The sequence below is a fragment of the Ochotona curzoniae genome, unplaced genomic scaffold, assembly GCF_017591425.1.
Source record: "Ochotona curzoniae isolate NIBS_2020 unplaced genomic scaffold, NIBS_Ocur_1.0 scaffold_4506, whole genome shotgun sequence".
Lineage (NCBI taxonomy): Eukaryota > Metazoa > Chordata > Mammalia > Lagomorpha > Ochotonidae > Ochotona > Ochotona curzoniae.
In genome coordinates this window covers 18,013,971-18,032,378 of record NW_024467119.1, presented here as the reverse complement: position 1 = coordinate 18,032,378, position 18,408 = coordinate 18,013,971, and the positions used below count along the sequence as shown (strand labels likewise).

Genomic DNA, 18,408 nt, shown 5'->3' with positions numbered 1-18,408 from the left:
CCCCCCCTTTAATTAAATACAATTTATTAGAAATCAGAATTGGCCATCAAGATGATCAGATTTTGGTGTTTAGCAGACATTCTCAGAAATGATTGAAGTGAGTGTGTCACTTAAAAAAAAAAAACAAAGTATTTCCAGTGATAAAATGCAGGTTTTGAATGCAAATTAAGATTTAGAACTAGATTTACCTAGCCTGTGCAGCCTTCTAACATTTGGACTTTTGATTAAACCCCTGGTACTACTGTTCATTTTTAGTTGGCTCTTTGATACTGTGATTTGACCAGTAATACAGTAAATATCAAGAAATAAAACCCCCTCATATTAAGTCCTTGGGACCTCAGTGCTTTATAAATACATAAATCCTAAAAGCAAAGTATTTAACATTGCTGGTTTAGATCCTCTACCAAAGGCGAAGAGTGAAAAGCCTAAGCAATCACTTCATGTGTTCATAGCCAGATTAAAATGGGAAAGAACTGAAATAATTTCAGTAAGCAAAATTACATTTAGGCGAGTAATAATTTCTTAAGTTCTTGAGTTAAGTAGTGGGTTTAGATATCCTGTTTAATATATTCAGGGTTCCATTGTTACTATCATTGATAATTATGTTAAAATATTTTTTCTCTCCCTATCCTTTTCCATCTTTCCCCTTCTCCTTTCATTCCTTCTTTTCTTCCTTTTGTTGTATTTGTTTTCTAGGTGGAATCTTTCATTTTGGATCAGGATGATTTGGAAAATCCGATGCTGGAAACAGCTTCCAAATTGCTCTTGTCGGGTACTGCTGATGGTGCAGACCTCAGGACAGTAGATCCAGAAACACAAGCTAGACTGGAAGCTCTGCTGGAAGCTGCAGGTACGTCTGTGAGCTCTGCGTACATGGTTATCGTAGCCACAATGTGTATTAATAAAAATTCTTGTCAATTGTACACATGCAACTTTTTTTTGCTTACGATCTATTTATTTGAAAGCAGAGACAGAGCTTCTGTTACTCTACGTGACCCGCTGATCAGGGTTGCACTAGACTAAAGCCAAGGGGCAAGCACTTCTGGGTCTCCAATATGGGTATAGGGAGCCACACACTTGGGCTACGTTCTGCCATTTTCCTTGGCACAGTAACAGAGTAGTAGTTGGAAGTAGAGTGGCTGAGTATTGAACCCATGGCCTTATGAGATGCTGGCATTACAATATACCACAATATTGGCCCCATATCTGTGACTTTTGGTGTTTACTATGATGCTATTAATAAAAACTAATTTTTTTTCTAGGAAGTTACAGTGAGCATTTCATTAAAACATACCTCAGTTTGCATTATCAGCATAAAATTTATTTGCAGTTGATTTTATAAAAAATATTGACTTGTTCTAACATGATTTTCATCACTCATTGGTTGACTTACATGTAAGCTCTGTTTGTAACACTCACATTGGTCCTCAGAGTGTTTCATGAACATGTACTGTAAAAGGCAGATCTGAGTCACCCCACACTCAGCTGAAACCAGATAAGGTGACTTGTCTCAGTCCCAATTTTACAAATAGATACCTTTTTGCAACCTATTTAGTGCTGTGTTTTCCACGTTTTTGCATTTTGATTGGTGATTGTTATTTACAAGTGTGCTACAGGCATAATGGTGACATGTTCTTTAGTGTTCCCATTAATTAGAAATCTGTGATATGCCTTAGAGAGAAAATACTTGGGTTTGACAAGCTTTATTCAGATAATCTGTTAACAGTACTGCTGTCTTGCATCAGAATAAACCTGTTAATTATTTTTTCAGGAGTTTAAAAAAATACTGTATGCATTAAATAAGGTGTCTTTAAACAGAAGCATAGATAAAGATGAAAATGCTATGGCCCAAGGCTAAGAATTAATCCAAACCTACACATCAGTGTTTGCAGGAATTTCATAAAATATAGCTGCTCTGAGTACCAACAATTGACTACATATAATTCCCCCACCTTTTTTGGTATAGCCTGTCTTCTGAAACCATTATTTTTTTTTTAAAGTGGATCCTCATTATTATTCTAATAAAAACAGTACTTTAATTAAGGATGATGTATATAATCAGAGATTTAGCAACATATAGATGATATGCTTTATGTAATAATGATAGCAATTTTAAATCTCTCTGATCATTTAGAAACGTGTTTTCTTAGATTTTGTATGGTTTAAGATCATGCAAGTACATTGTATAAGCTATTTTGGTATAACAAAGTTTACATATTACTGTTTGCTAATTCAATTAATATTATATAATGCAGCCTCTGAATATTTAGAGAACTCATGATTAAGCTTGATTTCTTTCTGGATCATAAAATTCTGGAATGAAAATACAGGACTGGACTGGTCCACAGCTATGAGCTTAAAGTTCCATCTAGGTCTCCCGGGTGGCTACCAGATGTCCACGCAGTCAGGCCTCCCGCTGCTTGCTCCAGAGTGCATCAGTTGGGCCTGCCTAACAGCCAAGAGGTGCTGGCTCAAATATTTGGGACCCTGCCACTCATATGGAAAATTCAGATTGAATTCCTGGATCAGAAGCGGAACCTATGGGACATGGACTTGTCTCCATTTGGAATATGGGCATACGGGGAAACAGCGTTATCCAGTATACCACAATAACTGCCTGCTGCAATAAAACAAAAAAATTTTTTAAGTCTATGGTATGGCATGTTATCTCAGAAGGCTAATCTTTGCTTGCAAGCACCAACATGCCATTTGGACACTGGTTCATATCCCAGGTGCTCCATTTTCCATTTAGCTCCCTGCTTATAACATGGGAAAGCAGGGAAAGACGGCTCAGTAAATTGTTGGAATCCTGCATCCAGGTGGGAGACCCAGAAGAGGCTTCTGGCTCCAGGCTTCGGATCTGATCAGTTTTGGTTACAGCCTTTTGAGGAGTGAACCAGCAGATGGAATATCTTTCTCTGTCTCTCTTTCTGTAAATGTGCCTTTCAGATAAAAATAAGTAAATTTTTTTTTTTGCAAAGTTTTTAAAAAATCACCTGCTTCATTATCTTAAAGTTAGAAATCTAGATAATGTTTTAAGGCACATATCTGTATTAATTAAATGTCAAAATTTTCAGAGAACAATCTGGTCATCATTTTCTTTGTTTTCTGATGTTTGCTGATATTTCTCATAACTGGATAAAATTAGAAAAAATAGATCACCATATGCCAGAATAGCTAGAATAAATTAATTTTAACAACCTTATTAATTGAGAGGGTGCCCCTTCAAATCTTGGGTTGTTTTCAGGTCAATTTTTTACTCTCATGTCTTCATATGAAAAGGTCGAAATAATTTAATGTGGAATATTTACTTATTTTTGAAGTGATGATTACTCTCTGTGGCTCCAGTTATAACCCCTCTCTCTGTTTTTTTAAGCTTTCTTTATTTTTATTGGATAAAGGGAAAAACAGAAAGATATTCTATCTTCTGGTTCACTCCCCAAATGAGCATAATGGCCAGAGTTGAGCTGATCTGAAGCTAGGAGCCAGGAGCCTTTTCCAGGTCTCCCACACAGGTGCAGGGTCCCAAGGCTTTGAGACATCTTTGCTTTCCCAGGCCACAAGCAGAGAGCTGGATGGAAAGTGGAGCATCTGGGATATGACTCAGCGGCCATGTGGGATTCCAGTGGGATAGTGAACCAATTAAGCATCACCCTGGACCCCAAGAAGTCTGTCTTGTTGCTATCACTGACAGCTGTTTGCATAGTTGATTTGGGATGGCTCCTTAATTGCAGCTAATTTTCTTTGTTAATAATCTGACATGCAAATTTATCTCAATTATCATAATATACTTATCCAGAAATTATCCAAAGAGTAAATGTAGCAGAGTAAGATTATAGTGACTTTATGTTAGTGACACAAATTATATTGTTTCTATGTCTTATATATCTGATTACAGTAGCATATCAAAATATAACTGCTGTGAGCATTTTTTAAAAGTATTTATTTTTATTGGAAACCCAGATTAACAGAGAAGGAGAGATGGAAAGATGCTCTGTCCGTTGGCTCATTCCCCAAGTGACCAGGAGCCGGAAACTTCTTTCAGGTCTCCCACGCAGATGCAGAATCCCAAGGCTCTGGGCTGTCCTTGACTGCTTTCTCAGTCCATAAGCAGGGAGCTGGATGGGAAGTGGGGCTGCTGGGACACATATGGGATCCCGGTGCGTGCAAGGCAAGGACTTTAACCACTAGGCTACTGTGCTGGACCGCGCTCTGAGCATTTTGTAGTAAATGAAACCCTAAAGGCTTCTTAACATAATTTTTTTGTTTGGAAGATATAATATTTAAAACCTAGATTCTGAAAACCAAGACAAGTATAGGCTTTTATAAAATTTAAATACAAACTTAAGTGATATTATTTAACGCTTTTCATTCTTCTATGGTATTTTCTTATTCAAATATGCTTGCTATTCCCAAGTAGCCTCTTTTGTCTTAGCTTTAAAACCTGTAATAAGCTAGGTTTTTTTAAAAAAATTATTTATGTAAAGTAGGCAGATTTCATATAATGTATGTGAACAAGCAGAAGAACATAAAGATTAGGGACAGTGTCAAAACCTGTAATAAGGTGAAGAAGGGTTAGTGTTTGCCGTATCAGCTAAGGTGCTTACCAAGATCCCCATGTCCCACATCCCAGTGACTTGGTTTCAGTCCTTGGCTCTTAATCTCGATTCCAGCTTCCTGCTGGTGTGTACCGTGGGAGGCAGCAGGTATTTTCTGAAATAGTTGGGTTTCGGCTCCCTTTTTTGTGGAGACCAGGACTGAGTTGTGGTTCCTGGTGTTAACCTGGCACAGCTGTTGCAGTTATGGACATTTGTAAAATGAAGCAGTAAGGTTCTGTACATCTATATAAAAAATAATATTTGGTTAGGCGTGAAAGCCTAGTGACTAAAACCTCGCCTTGCACGCCCAGGATCCCATATGTAAGCCAGTTTGTGTCCCGGCTGTTCCACTTCCTTTTTAGCTCTCTGCTTATGGCCTGGAAAAGCGGTAGAGGGTGGCCCAAAGCCTTGGGACTCTCCACCTACATAGGAGACCCAGAAGAAGCTCCTGGCTCCTGGCTTCGGATAGGCTCAGCTCTGACCATTGCGGTCAATTGGGGAGTGAATCAGCAGATACAAGATCTTCAGTCTTTCTCTTTGTCTCTTCTTCTAGACTCTGTAAATCTGTCTTTACAATAAAAATAAGTAAATCCTTAAAAAAAAAGTAAATCTTTTTTAAAAAGTAATTTAAAGCTAAATCTTACAATATTTGTTTCTTAAATTTTAATGTTCATGTGAGTATTTGGAGATTTAAAAACTATATGGAGACTTTTGATGCATATATTTTGGAACCTAATATTCTGACTACCTCTAAAATTAGAATAACATATAGCAACATATTGTTACAGCATTCCTTACCATCTGTCCTAACATTAAATTTTAAAAGTTCTTAATCATAACTGCACATCAGATCACCTTAGAGCTTTTAAAATATGTAGAGGTTTAGGTTGGCCTTGCTATTTACTGAATTCATTATTTGTAGAGAGAAGAGAGTTTAGTTTTATTTTTGTTTGTATTTATCTGTTTGGAAAAGAGACAGACAGCCCTAGTCTGCTCATTGTTCACTCCCCAGTGCCTGTGATGGTCCCTGCTCAGCTTCACTCCAGGAACACTGGGATGTTAGGTGTCTCATGTATGTGGCTGAGACACAACCATTAGGACCAACATCACAGCATTCCAAGGCCTGTACTAGCAGGAAGCTGAAATCACATCCAGGCACTGCAATGTGAAATTTTGGCATCTTAACCAGCATCTTAATCTCTAGACAAAATTCCTGTGTAACTTACATCTATTTTGAAAAGCAATATAGATGGTGCTGAAAGGCAGATTGTATTGAGTAGTTCTGAGAACGATAAGGTTAGAGGGAAGCTTTGCTAGACGGATATCTGGAAAAGCAGCTAGTTCTGTTTCATTTAATCAGTAATTATTTCTGTTTCTGAAAATTTAAATATTTATACTCGGAACAGTTTTTACATTTAGTGCTTTTGACTATGTGGTAAACTGTAAATATAATTTGAAGTAAGAATAATACACATTTAAAATACGTATCCTAAAGAATGCAGAGTGTTGCTTAGTGGCTGCATCCCTGCTTGCGTGAATCAAGGATCCCATATGAGCGCCAGTCCCAGCTGTTCCACTTTCCATCCAGCTCCCAGCTTGTGGCATGGGAAAGTAGTGGAGGATGGCTTAAGCCTTGGAACCTTACATCTGTGTGGGAGACCTGGATGAAGCTCCTAGCTGCTGATCAGCTCAGTTTCCAGCCATTGCAACCGCTTGGGGAGACTAGTAGAAGGAAGATCTTTCTCTCTGTCTTTGTTCTCTGTAGATCTGCCTTTCCAATATAAATATAAGTAAGCCTCATCTATATATAAACATATATATATATATCTCCTAGAATTTTTAAAAGCCATCTTTGGTCACAAATAATGGCTCTAAATCTTAAGAAAAAATGGATGTTTACAAAAAAATGTAGAAATGGTGTGACCTTCTAGCACTGTTGGAATCAGAGACAGCTTTATCAGGCCTCTGTTTCCTTTCTGTCTGTTTTCCTATATGTTTATTTTATTTTGGGCCGTGTTTTTCTCTGTGTGGTGATAAAAATGGTTAAACAGCTCATGACTTAATCTTACCAACTTAGCAATCTGTGAACATAGGCTCTCGTTCCAAACACATGACAGAAGTTGAAGCAACAACTCCTGGTTTTCTCAGCATAGGTTGAGGACTTTTTTCTGGTATCACGGGGGTTCAAGGATCAAGTGCTAATGAACTAACATGAGAAGAATATGATTTTTATGTAATTGGAAGAGGAGAGTTTCCCAAAAGATGTTAACACTTAGTATGTATCTTTTCAGTGTACCATTTGGAGTTTATTAGTTAACATGTAGCATATAGATTTAAGTAATTTGATTTTTGCTTTGTTTTTACTTTTGGGTATATCCAAACTGGTGTGAACCAATATAATAGGAATAGGCAAATTATCCACGGCTGATGGAAAAGCCTTTGCAGATCCTGAAGTGCTGCGGAGGTTGACGTCATCTGTTAGTTGTGCGTTGGATGAAGCTGCTGCTGCACTTACCCGGATGAGAGCTGAGAGTACAGCCAATGCAGGGCAGTCGGACAAGTAAGTACATTGTTACTATGGACAGTGTGAAACCTATTTTCTTAAAAGTAACTTAAAAATCAACATACACTGAGAATTTGTTTTGTGTCTTGTGTTGTGCTAATAACTTTTTAAAAATTTTATTGTTAATACTGTTTACATGATTGAGAGGGACGCATGCCCATGTAAGCCTCCGATTTTGTTAGGATGAAGGGGTTCATAGATGGAGAAAGGAGGGTGGGACACATGTTTCAGACATTTTTCCTCCTGTGTCCCCAGGGGAGGCGAGAGGGGCACTGCTCCCTGCTGTCATGCTGCATAAGCACCTAGGAATGGGGGAAGGTCATTTGATGACACCTTAGAGACTACAGTGTGGTGACGAGTGTTTTGAGGATGTTAACTTAAATGGCTTTGATAGTTCTGAGAAGCTGTTGGTTTTATTGCTCCAGGGTTGAAAAAATATTTCCCAGGTCTTTTGGCTGACAGTCCACCTTAGTACATCCACCTACTTGGAACATTCTGCTAGCTTGTTCAGGACAGTTGTCCAACCTATTCTGCTTTCTGTGCTCTGATGAGGTAGTCAGTATCCCCTGCTGGCTTTGATGAGCTGGCCATCATATCCCCCTTGTGCATCTGGGCATGCTCTCCACTGTATCAACATCTGCGGAGGCCCAGTCCCAATATATGCACTCCAGGGTCAGACCACCTTCGCCGTGAATTTCCCTGTTGCCAGGATCTGAGTCCAGTGTTTTAATTGGGGAGTCCACAAGAAACCTCACCTGGTGTGACCTCAGAATTGACTCTTGGGTACACCAGCCAATGCAGCTGCCTGGTCACCACAACCCCATATCTCATGTGAATTGACAGGTCCTATGGCTCAGTCCACTGCAACCCACTTCAGATGTCCTCATTACATGCCAGTGGGTGCTGTAGTCTAGTTGGGGTGACCCCCCAAAACCCCTACCAGGCCCACTCCAGCCCAAGATTTTGCAGATGCCAGTCTCTGATGTAGCCTAGCCGGACACAGCCTGTAGTTCATCCAGCTCTGTGCACCCTTGTGAGTGCTGTAGCGTAGCTCAGCCCCACCTGCCCCCTTTTGTGTGCCAACAAATGTTGCTGCCTAGTTTATCCTGGCCTGCCTCAGCCCCGTTTCTCATGTTCATCAACAATAGGCATAGCCTATCAGAGGAATGCCCACATTTCCTGCCAGACGTGTTCCCATTCCCAGATCTTATACCTGCCATGGGGTTCAGCAGTCCAACCTGGCATGACTCATACCTGGTCCCAGCATTTGCCAGCTGGTGCTGCGGCCTGGCACAACTGGCCTGCACCTATTCTGGCTCTCGTGAATGTTAGCAGGTACAGCAGCCTTGCTCAGCCTGGCCTGCACCACTAGACTGGCTCACCCCAGTCCCACCTCTGAGGCTCACTAGTGGAAACAGCAGCCCAACAAGGATGTCCCTGTAGTTCCCCTACCCAGCCTACTCACAGCCCTGGATCTTACGTGTGCCAGCAAATCTATAGCCTGTCTGCTCCCAGCCTAGCCCCAGACCTGGCTCAGAGGTTTACCAGCAAGGGTTGCTGTTCAGCCTGCTCTAGTCTGCTGTAGCCTGCTCCAGCCTGTTCCCAGCCTCAGCTCTCACACTCATCAGCAGGAGCTGTACCTAGCCAGGGAAGTTCCCTAAGTTCCTCTACAGGCCTGCCCCCTGCAAATATCTCATGCTTCCCAGCAGATGCTTCAACCGGGTTTTGCAGCCTGGCTACTCCATCCTTGACCCTGAGTTTTGTGCTCCCCAGTGGGATCTGCGGCCTAGTAAGGAAGTTCCCCACATTTCCCTACCATGCATGCCTCCAGCCCCAGATCTCATGCATACCAGTGAGCACAGCAGCCCTGTTTGGCATAGCCTGACCCCATATCACTTTCTCCCAGCCCCAGCTCCTCTGAGTGTTCCATAGGTTCATGTCAGGTGAGTTTTGTGGTCCAGCCTGACTCAGCCCACTACCGCCCCTGCCCTCCACATAAAGCGGTGTGTGCTACAGTTCCAGTGAAGTGAGGCCACAGTTCCTTTACAGAATTTGCCATCAAATCTAGTTCCCTCACCTTCTGGTGGGTGCTGTTGCCTAGCCCAGCCAGGCATGTTCCAAAGCCACAGTTTTGGTGAGTGCCAACAGGCAGCAAGTGATGCTGTTTGGCGTAGCCCAGGTTTTCCACATGGGAGGTTGTTTATTGGACTCAGATATGCCTTTCAGTTCCTTCCCCTGCACCCACTCAGACAACTCGATCTCAGCTCCCTCACTCACCTCCAAGTGCATTGGCTCAGTCCATGGAATATCCCAGAAGTTATTCCTTCCTTTTCAAGCATGCCCTCAGCTGCTCCCATTTAAATATGTCCTCCTCCACCTCTTTTCCCTTGGCATAGAGGTCAGAGCTCCTGGACTTACATACCTTTCATTACGTGCACACACATGCAAGTATGTTAGCATACTAATGTAGTTAACACAGATTCAACATTGACTAGCTATTGGCTGTTTTTCCCCAAGCAATATAACTTCCCTAGATACAAGGCAACCCTAGGCAGTTGCCTACAGCTGAGGATTCGTGCCTTAACTTGTTATATCTTAATTATTCTCAGAAAATACTTAAAAGACATACCCTATTTTTATTTTGATTTTATAGATTAAGAGCTAAAGAGAGTAACTATCAGGGTGGAATAGCTCACAAGTGCCAGTGTTTAACTGCAAGACTGACTTGTTAGCCATTAGTTAGAAAATCCTTCCTAACTCATTTTAATGTTTTTCTTTCTTTTATTAATGTATAAATATATAATGAAAGAAGCAAATGTCTTCCAATTAGTAATGACATCTTCTAGTTTATGTGCATAATTCTAACCATTTTTAATGGGCAGGAATTTTTTTGTTTTGTTTTATGAAGTTTATTAAAATGATAGATCTAGTTCCTCATAACCTGAATATGAATCCAAGGACTTGATTTTTGTATTGCTTACAGTTTATTGTAGTTACTATTTTAGCATTACCATGGGCATTTCAAATTTTTTCCACTGGTATACAGTAAAGTCTTCTTTCATGTACACAGTTAAGGATGTAGATTGAAAATGAGTGCATGTCTGAGGAAGCAGCTGGGAGTGAATTATTAGTACATGTCACTTTTTTTAACCTTCAGTGGCTTTTTTTTCTCTTCTAGAATGAAGTCATTTCTTTTAGCAGTTACCTTTAAACAGTTGAGAAAACGGTAGTGTCCTATTGTTTATACATTGCTCAACGATAGGAAAGTGTTTTGAGAAATGCATTGCTTTGTCAACTATGTTAGGTTATTTAATATAAACTAACATTGCCGTGATGTCACTAGCTAATGTAACCTTAGAGGACCTCTGTTACATGTGGTGTGTCATTCTCTGAAGTATATTTATGCAATGGCTGTCTCTATGGATTTGGAGAATAAGTAATGGCATTTAAGAGTTGTGTTTTGTAGTGTTTTGTGTTAAAATATTACTGATATTCTTAAGAAATTTTTAATGTGGTATCTGCTGAGACTGGCAAGAAAAACTCAAAACACCTTTAAGATTGTATAGACGTTAGTTAAAGGGCCTGGCACGGTAGCCTAGTGGCTGGGGTCCTCACCTTGTTAGCACTGGGATCCCATATGGGCACCAGTTCTGATCCCAGCATCCTTACTTCCCATTCAGCTCCCTGCCTGTGGCCTAGGAGGGCACTCGAGAACGGCCCAAGGCCTTGGACCCTGCTGGGCTCCTGGCTTCAGAACAAAGCAGCTTCATGTGTAGAAGCCACTTGGGGTGTGGGTTGGTAGATGGAGGATCTTCCTCTCTCTTCCTCCCTGTATATCTGACCTTCCAATGAAAATAGAATGAATCTTTAAAAATAATAAAAGTAAAACAGGAAAGAATAGAAGGATTACCATATGTGTTCTTTTGCATTCAAACAAGCGAGCATGTTTATGGTGCTATTTTTTCAATAAATCTTGAGTACAGTGAAGTACAGTAGATGTTGTAAGCCAGACTAATACAGGTACTGTGCCATATGCCAGACTTAACATGTTATTTGCTCCTAAGTTCTGAAGTTCAACTATTGCTGAACTAGATCCAGCAATGTGTTAAGTTAGCATACGTATATGGAAATTTAATGAGGAAGTCCAAATGGTAAAACTGGGAGAGGGTATGTGCGTGAAAAAATGATGGGAGAGAAGCCTTGCCTTGAAGGAAAGAAAATGTATGCTCTTATTTGGGAAATGTGATGGGAAGAATTTCCTAACACTGCGTTGCAGAGCCCTAGTTCTAGGACTGTAGTGTCCTGTTGAATGGGAAAGAGAATCAGACTTGTCAGATTCTTAGTTAAAGAAACAATAAGGGCAGTGTTTAGGTTGACACACAGTGATAAATACTTTGGGAAAAAGAGTAGCTGGGTAATTTCAAAAGTAATGTTTGGGTTGGAGATGTTGCATTTTTGATAGAGTAATCAAGAAAGTTCTCACTTAATGTCTTTTTAGCAAAGACCTGAAATAGGAAAAGGAGCCAGCTATATTTGGGAGAGTAATTGTCTTGGCCAATGGGCAGCATATATAAATATCTTGAGGTTGGAGCATATTTCGCATATTAAATAATAACAAGGAAGGCAAGCCATTGTTGCACAAGTGGAAGGCATAGCTATGAGCGAGTAGATGAAGCGTCAGATGTGAAAAAGGGAATAATGCAATGATCTTGGCTTTGGCCAGCTTTCAGTAGAGGCCAGGCCAGATGCTGAGCCTAGAAGTGAAGTGACCACCTTTATCCTTACAAACAAGAGCTTTCTGGGTGCCTTGGGTAAACAGCCTTGAAGGGGAGAACAAGGGTGAAACCTGAGAGCTGGTTAGGAGGCTCTGCCATAGTCTCTTTCAGAGGTGCTGGTCTTGAATTTGGGTGGTAGTATTAATGAAAGTGCAGAAAAGAGTTTTTTCATGAGATCTTTAGTAGCTTAAGTGAGACAAGGTGATATTACAAGTAAGTGATAGAATTGTGTTAAAGAGAATTTTCATATCCTTGGATTTGGTATTGTTTTGACTGATTTGCAGGACAAAAACATTTCTGTTGTCTAATTTTCTCTTCATGCCACATTTTAACTCTGCTATTTCCTTAAATTCAGTTTTCTTTTTCTTTCCCAAGTTATGTCCGTGTCCCCCAGTACATGACTGCAGAAGTAAATACTTCCCTCAAGTAGAGGTTCCCTTAGTAGTTGTTTATTAATAGTGCATGTTCCAGGATTTTCTGATTTCCCTTTACTTGGTAAAGCCATACATATAAAAGCAGACCTTTACATTTGCTTCAAGCTTTTCCCATTTTATACTTCTTTCATTTATATTTCATAAAAATTTTCTTGTGCTTGTGCAGAATAGTAACTAATAGCCTGTGTTGTGTGACTGATTTCTGCAAAATTTTATTTTCAAATGTTACTTACTTAGTTATAGTAAATAGATCTTATCCTTCATTTGCAAAACTTGAAACTGAGGAATAATGATGACTGTAATTCAGTAATGTTCTTCTGTAAATTTAAAACTTCAGTGACCTCAGTTATTTTCCGTTTTTAATTATGAATCATTGTTGGTTTGCTCTGATATCAAGATTGACATCAAAAATCAATATTTAAAACTGTGTGATTTTTAAAAAATGCGTTCTTGTATCTGAATGCTCCCTTATTCTTTCCTTAATAGCCGCAGTTTGGCAGAGGCCTGTTCGGAAGGAGATGTAAACGCTGTGCGGAAGTTGCTCATAGAAGGAAGAAGTGTCAACGAGCACACCGAGGAAGGGGAGAGCCTGCTTTGTTTAGCCTGTTCCGCTGGGTACTATGAGCTCGCACAGGTTTGTGTTGTCCAAGTAAAGCTGGGGCGTTTTGCTGCTTGGTTGGTTTATTTTCTAATTTTGGGTTCCTTAGCAAGGAAATAGTAAAGTAAATCCTTCCAATCAGTAGATAACATTTCAACAGATACATTTGTCTGGTAATTTTGCACAATCATTCACTTTTGTACTGTATTAGTAACTAAAATGGTGTTATATAAATACATACATTAAAAATTTTAACCTGTTTCCTTTGCTTTAAACTTTATTTTTCTTTTGTAAGGTATTGTTGGCAATGCATGCAAATGTGGAAGACAGGGGAATCAAAGGTGACATTACACCCTTAATGGCTGCTGCTAATGGAGGACATGTCAAGATTGTCAAGTTGCTGCTAGCACATAAAGCTGATGTCAATGCACAGTCTTCAACAGGTCATGCACATCTCCCTTTCAATTTCCTCAATAAAAGCTTCCTTTGTTTATATTTTCTATGGAAATGGTCATTAGTAATGCTTCTGCAACTGTCTTTTTTTTTTCTTAAAATTGCTGCACATTGTATATGTCTGTATGAAGTTGAATGTGTATAGTTTATTTGAGATAAAACTTGCTGTTTTGTTTGTGAGGAGGATTACTTGGGCTTTGAGTCTTTCACATTACATTAAAGATGACTTTCTTAGATGGGCCACTTAGAAAGGTGTGGCCCACAGATGTGAAATCCAGGTGGCTTACTTGTCAGGTAAAGAGGAATGAAAGAGACAGAAAGGCTATGTCACAAAAGGCTGATTAGTGTTCTTGCTAGTTAGTAAATTTTTTTATAAAGAATTGTAGTTTTAATTTCCCACTCTAAACTTGACACCTACGTGGATTTGTATGAGTTGTGAAATTATATGAAAATATAATTTCTATGAAATTCATTTTAACTAGATGTTTTAGTTTTTAAAATCTGCATGTTCTGTTTAAAGGAATTTTGAAACTTATTAACATGTACCATTCTTATCTTCAAATAGTACTATAATTTAGATTTGTTATCTGAAGTCTTAGTGAAAATATTTGAGTAGAATAGTTCAATATATAAATGAGATGACTAATCTAGGTTAAAACAAAATAATTTTGTGAAATGTTTTTCTGAAAGGGAGAGCTAATTTCATTTTCAAAATCACTCAGTGGTGTTTTCACTTTTGTTTTTGTTTTTATGAATCTACAGTAACTGTACCTGATTTTTAACATAAAGATTATGGGGAATGATTTCAGAAAGATATATTGCAATAAGGGAAGAATTTTCTGTGTATATAATTTAAGATGTATGCTTATAATTTAGTTTCCATTACAAATGTGATCTTCTGATTTAGCTTTTTATTGATCAAAATGATTAAATTCTTCCCTTTAATTTATTATTTTGTATTCATGTATTTTTCTTCTTTCTCTTTAAAATAGGCAATACAGCACTTACATATGCTTGTGCTGGGGGCTATGTAGATGTTGTAAAGGTGCTCTTGGAATCCGGTGCTAGTATTGAGGACCATAATGAAAATGGTCATACTCCTCTTATGGAAGCTGGAAGTGCTGGACATGTGGAAGTAGCCAGATTGCTGCTAGAAAATGGGGCTGGCATTAATACCCATTCCAATGAATTTAAAGAGAGTGCCCTTACATTAGCTTGTTACAAAGGTACAGTATGCTTTTGTTTGTTTTTAAAGAAATGATTACTGTTTTTAACTCTACTTCAAGAAAGGCAGCTTTCATCTCATTGATCAGCTCCTAAGTGCCTGTAATGGCCAGATAGTCATAGTCAGAGGGCCAGTATTAGATCTTGGACTCTCAGGTGGGCAGCAGGCCCTTCAGCTGCTGCCTTCCAAGAAGGAAGAACAGAGCAGTGAAACCAGAAACATGAGGTGGTTTAACCATTTCCCCAAATGCCCACACAGGAGACTAAAAGTTGATTTAGGTATTTACTCAGTTTAAAGATTCATTCAGTAGGCTACTGATCCCCTCTGAAATGATTCTTGCCTTCCTCGTTACTCCCAGTCCATTTAGCCTCCACTGGGACTAAAACAATCCCTATATATTCCCTTCACTTCAGTCTACCCTTAAAGCTTAACCCACTCCATTAAGAGAGCCAGGGTGAGGGTGACCAGTTTCAGTTCACACCTCTTACTTGTTCCACCATTCCCATGGGGGGAGGGGGGTGCGCAAAGAAAACTGTTGGAACTAAACAACGAAACTATTAGCACAAGGCCAGAATTCTGTTTGGAGTTGGGGCAGTTATGATTCACAGCATTTTCCCAAACTGTGGCATAAATGTTCAAAGCAGTGTTTTGTTACTAAGTTGTCCCAGGACCTTGAAAAATAAGTTCAGATTTAAACTTATGACCCTGAGGCCAGTGTGCTGCCTTAGATGGCTGAAAGGCCAGAATCCCATTTGGATGCAGGTTCTTGTTCTTGACTGCTCTATTTTCAATCCAGCTCCCTGCTTGTGGCCTGGGAAAGCACAAGAGGGTGGTCCAAAGTCTTGGGACCCTGCATCCACATGGAAGACCTGGAGGAGGCTCCTGGCTCCTGGCTTTGGATCAGCTCAGCTCCAGTGTTGCAGCCATTTGGGGGGTGAACCAGTGGATGAAATATCTTTCTCGGACTCTCCTTCTTTCTGTAAATCTGTTTTTCAAATATAAATAATTTTTTTAAAAAGTTATGGCCTTCCTACAATAGTACAGTATTCTGAGCTGCCCTGCACAGTAAAAATCCTTTTGGATATAGCTTCTTAAACACATGAAATTAGCTATTTTATATGGTCTGGTTTTTAGATTGAAATAATAAGTAAAGTATGTATTATGCAATTGAATGTAAACTAAGCTTTTTGAAGCATGTTTTATCTGCCAACTTATATAGACATAAATATTATGGAATGAAAAATGACTGTTGGTTTAGTTACTTTACAAGAAATAGCTTTTTTACATTTTAATAGGCCTGATTTATAATGATTTGCATGTTGGCATTATTTTGCTTGGTACAGAAGGAGAGTGTAAGATAATTTGATTTTAAATAACCCAAAAATAAGGATATTGCAAAGAATACCTCCTCTGGGTTGGACGATGGAAAGATGCTGGGTCTATGGATTATTAATTCTAGAATATAGATTCTTTAAAAATATTTAATACATATGTTTGAAGCTATTGCCATGGTATATGAAGCTAAACCTCTTCCTGTGTTGCCCGTCTTACATCTGCGCATTGGTCCTAGTCCTGCCTGTTCCACTTACCATCTAGCTCCCTGCCTGCTGCCTGGGAAGGTAGTAGAGGGATGACATAAGTCCTTATGCCCATACACCCACGTGGAGACACAGTGGGGGGTCCTGGCTTTGCATTGGCTCAGCTCTGCCATTGCAGCTATTTGAGGAGTGAACCAGCGGATGGAAGATCTCACTTTCCTATCCTCTGAAACTCTGCATTGCAAATAAAAATCATCGCTTCTCAGCCTTTTGGCTAAGATGAAGTGCAAATAAAAATAAAAATAAATCACTTTTAGATGTCTGTAGTGGAACAAATTGTGCCAAGCTGACGCCAGGGGCAATATGTGAGTCTTCCACATGGATGGTAGGGGCCCAAGCACGAGGATATTTCCAGGCATGGTTGTAGGGGGTTGAATCAGAAGTGGGGCAGCTGTGCTCATGTGATGCTTATAGATTCTGAAGAGACAGCCACAAGTCACATAGTTTTCAGCTATCTGTATGACAGACAAAATGATTATAAAGTAAGGTTCTTTTTTACCTTTTAAATTGAGTGTGATTGTTTGCTTTTCTTTAGCCCTTCAGGGTTTCAATGCCTAGTGCTTCATTCCATCTGCAGCTATTCCTTATTTTTATCATAAGTAACTTCTTGTTTGTCAGGATTCCAGGAGAAGCCCTTGCAAAGCCAGGAACAAAATTTAGGGAGACTATCATTCTTGAAAGCTAATCTTCAATTTGCACATGTTTATGATTCAATGCCTCCTTTAGTTTTGCACCATGAGCTTTGATTTTCTCTCTTTAGTTCAAATCCTGGTGTCATTTTTTTCATGTCAAGGATATGTGATGTCCTTGGGAGTGCTCTGGATACACCCACATGTCATATCAGATTGAATTCTGGTTCAACATCCTGCTAACGCAGGTTTTGCACTGCAGTAGATGATGGTTAAAGTAGTTGAATGCCTACAACCTAAACGGGAGTCCAGAATTGAATTCTGTGCTCCTGTGTCAACCTGGCAATTATAACATTTGGGGAATAAATCAGTAAATGGAAGAGCTTGCTCGCTCTCTCTCTCTCTCCCTCTTTTATTTCACCTTTAATGGAACCAAATTTAAATTTTTCAAACATTAGAATACTTACAAATGACTCAATTTTTAGCTACATTTGGAAAATGTGCTTTTTTTGAAGTGCTTTTCATTATCTGATGTTGTTTCAGAAAGGGAGCACAACTGAGGACTTTTATTGCCCTAACCTTATGATAATTAGGCAAAAGCTGATCTTCATTGATTCGTTTGGGAGCCGCTGATTAAGTGGCTCTTGTTCCTTTTTTTTTTTTTTTTTTTTTAAGATTTATTTTATTTTCATTACAAAGTCAGATATACAGAGAGGAGAAGAGACAGAGAGGAAGATCTTCTGTCCGATGATTCACTCCCCTGTCTGATGATTCACTCCCCAAGTGAGCGCAATGACCGGTGCTATGCCAATCCAAAGCCAGGAACCAGGAACCTCCTCCAGATTTCCCGCACGGGTCCCAAAGCATTGGGCCTTCCTCGACTGCCTTTCCAGGCCACAAGCAGGGAGCTGGATGGGAAGTGGAGCAGCTGAAATTAGAACCGGCGCCCATATGGGATCCCATAGCGTTCAAGGCGAGGACTTTAGCCGCTAGGCCACGCCACCAGGCCCGTTCCTTTTCATAGATAGTTTTGAACCCAGAACTGGTTACATTTTACTACTGATCCCCAGGTCGCTGGAGAACTTAGAACTTTGAGATGGGGTTGCTTGAGCCTCTCCCTTTGCCAGGAGCCCCACTCTGCTTTCTGAAGAGGTGCTTCTGAGGTTGAGGCAATCTGTGAGCTTTGGTTAGAGGCTGAGTAGAGAATAGAGCTGGTGAAGAATCTTCTTCTTTTCCTTTCTTTCTGCTGAGGTTTCACAGATTTGATGTGGCAGAAATCAATGCAGGCGAGGCTGAGACTTAGCATTAATGTTGATATTTGGGAGGGGAGGATGACGAGAAAGGGAAAGTAGATAAAATCGTACAAGTTTGCAGTAACTTTTGTTCTAACTGGGTACCTATGACTCCACTTGGCCTCCACTTTCCATTTTTTTCTCCCAGTTCCAGCTGACTAAGAACTGATTGTATCTCTTTCAACAAACAAATGATGGATAGGAGTCACTTTTCTTTAGTTTTTAAAATAGTATCCAAAGTCC

At 39.7% G+C, this 18,408-nt stretch overlaps 1 protein-coding gene across 5 annotated transcripts in view; it reads left to right on the top strand.

Annotated features, from left to right (window-relative positions):
• The window catches only part of ANKRD17 (ankyrin repeat domain 17), a 160,587-nt gene that overhangs the window by 75,043 nt on the left and 67,136 nt on the right, over positions 1-18,408 (top strand). For all 5 annotated transcript variants that reach the window (XM_040967477.1, XM_040967473.1, XM_040967475.1 and 2 more), the window contains 5 exons: positions 697-850; positions 7,002-7,158; positions 12,857-13,004; positions 13,264-13,411; positions 14,414-14,647. In XM_040967477.1, the coding sequence (XP_040823411.1) occupies positions 697-850; positions 7,002-7,158; positions 12,857-13,004; positions 13,264-13,411; positions 14,414-14,647 (841 nt within the window). The remainder of the gene's footprint in view (positions 1-696; positions 851-7,001; positions 7,159-12,856; positions 13,005-13,263; positions 13,412-14,413; positions 14,648-18,408) is intronic.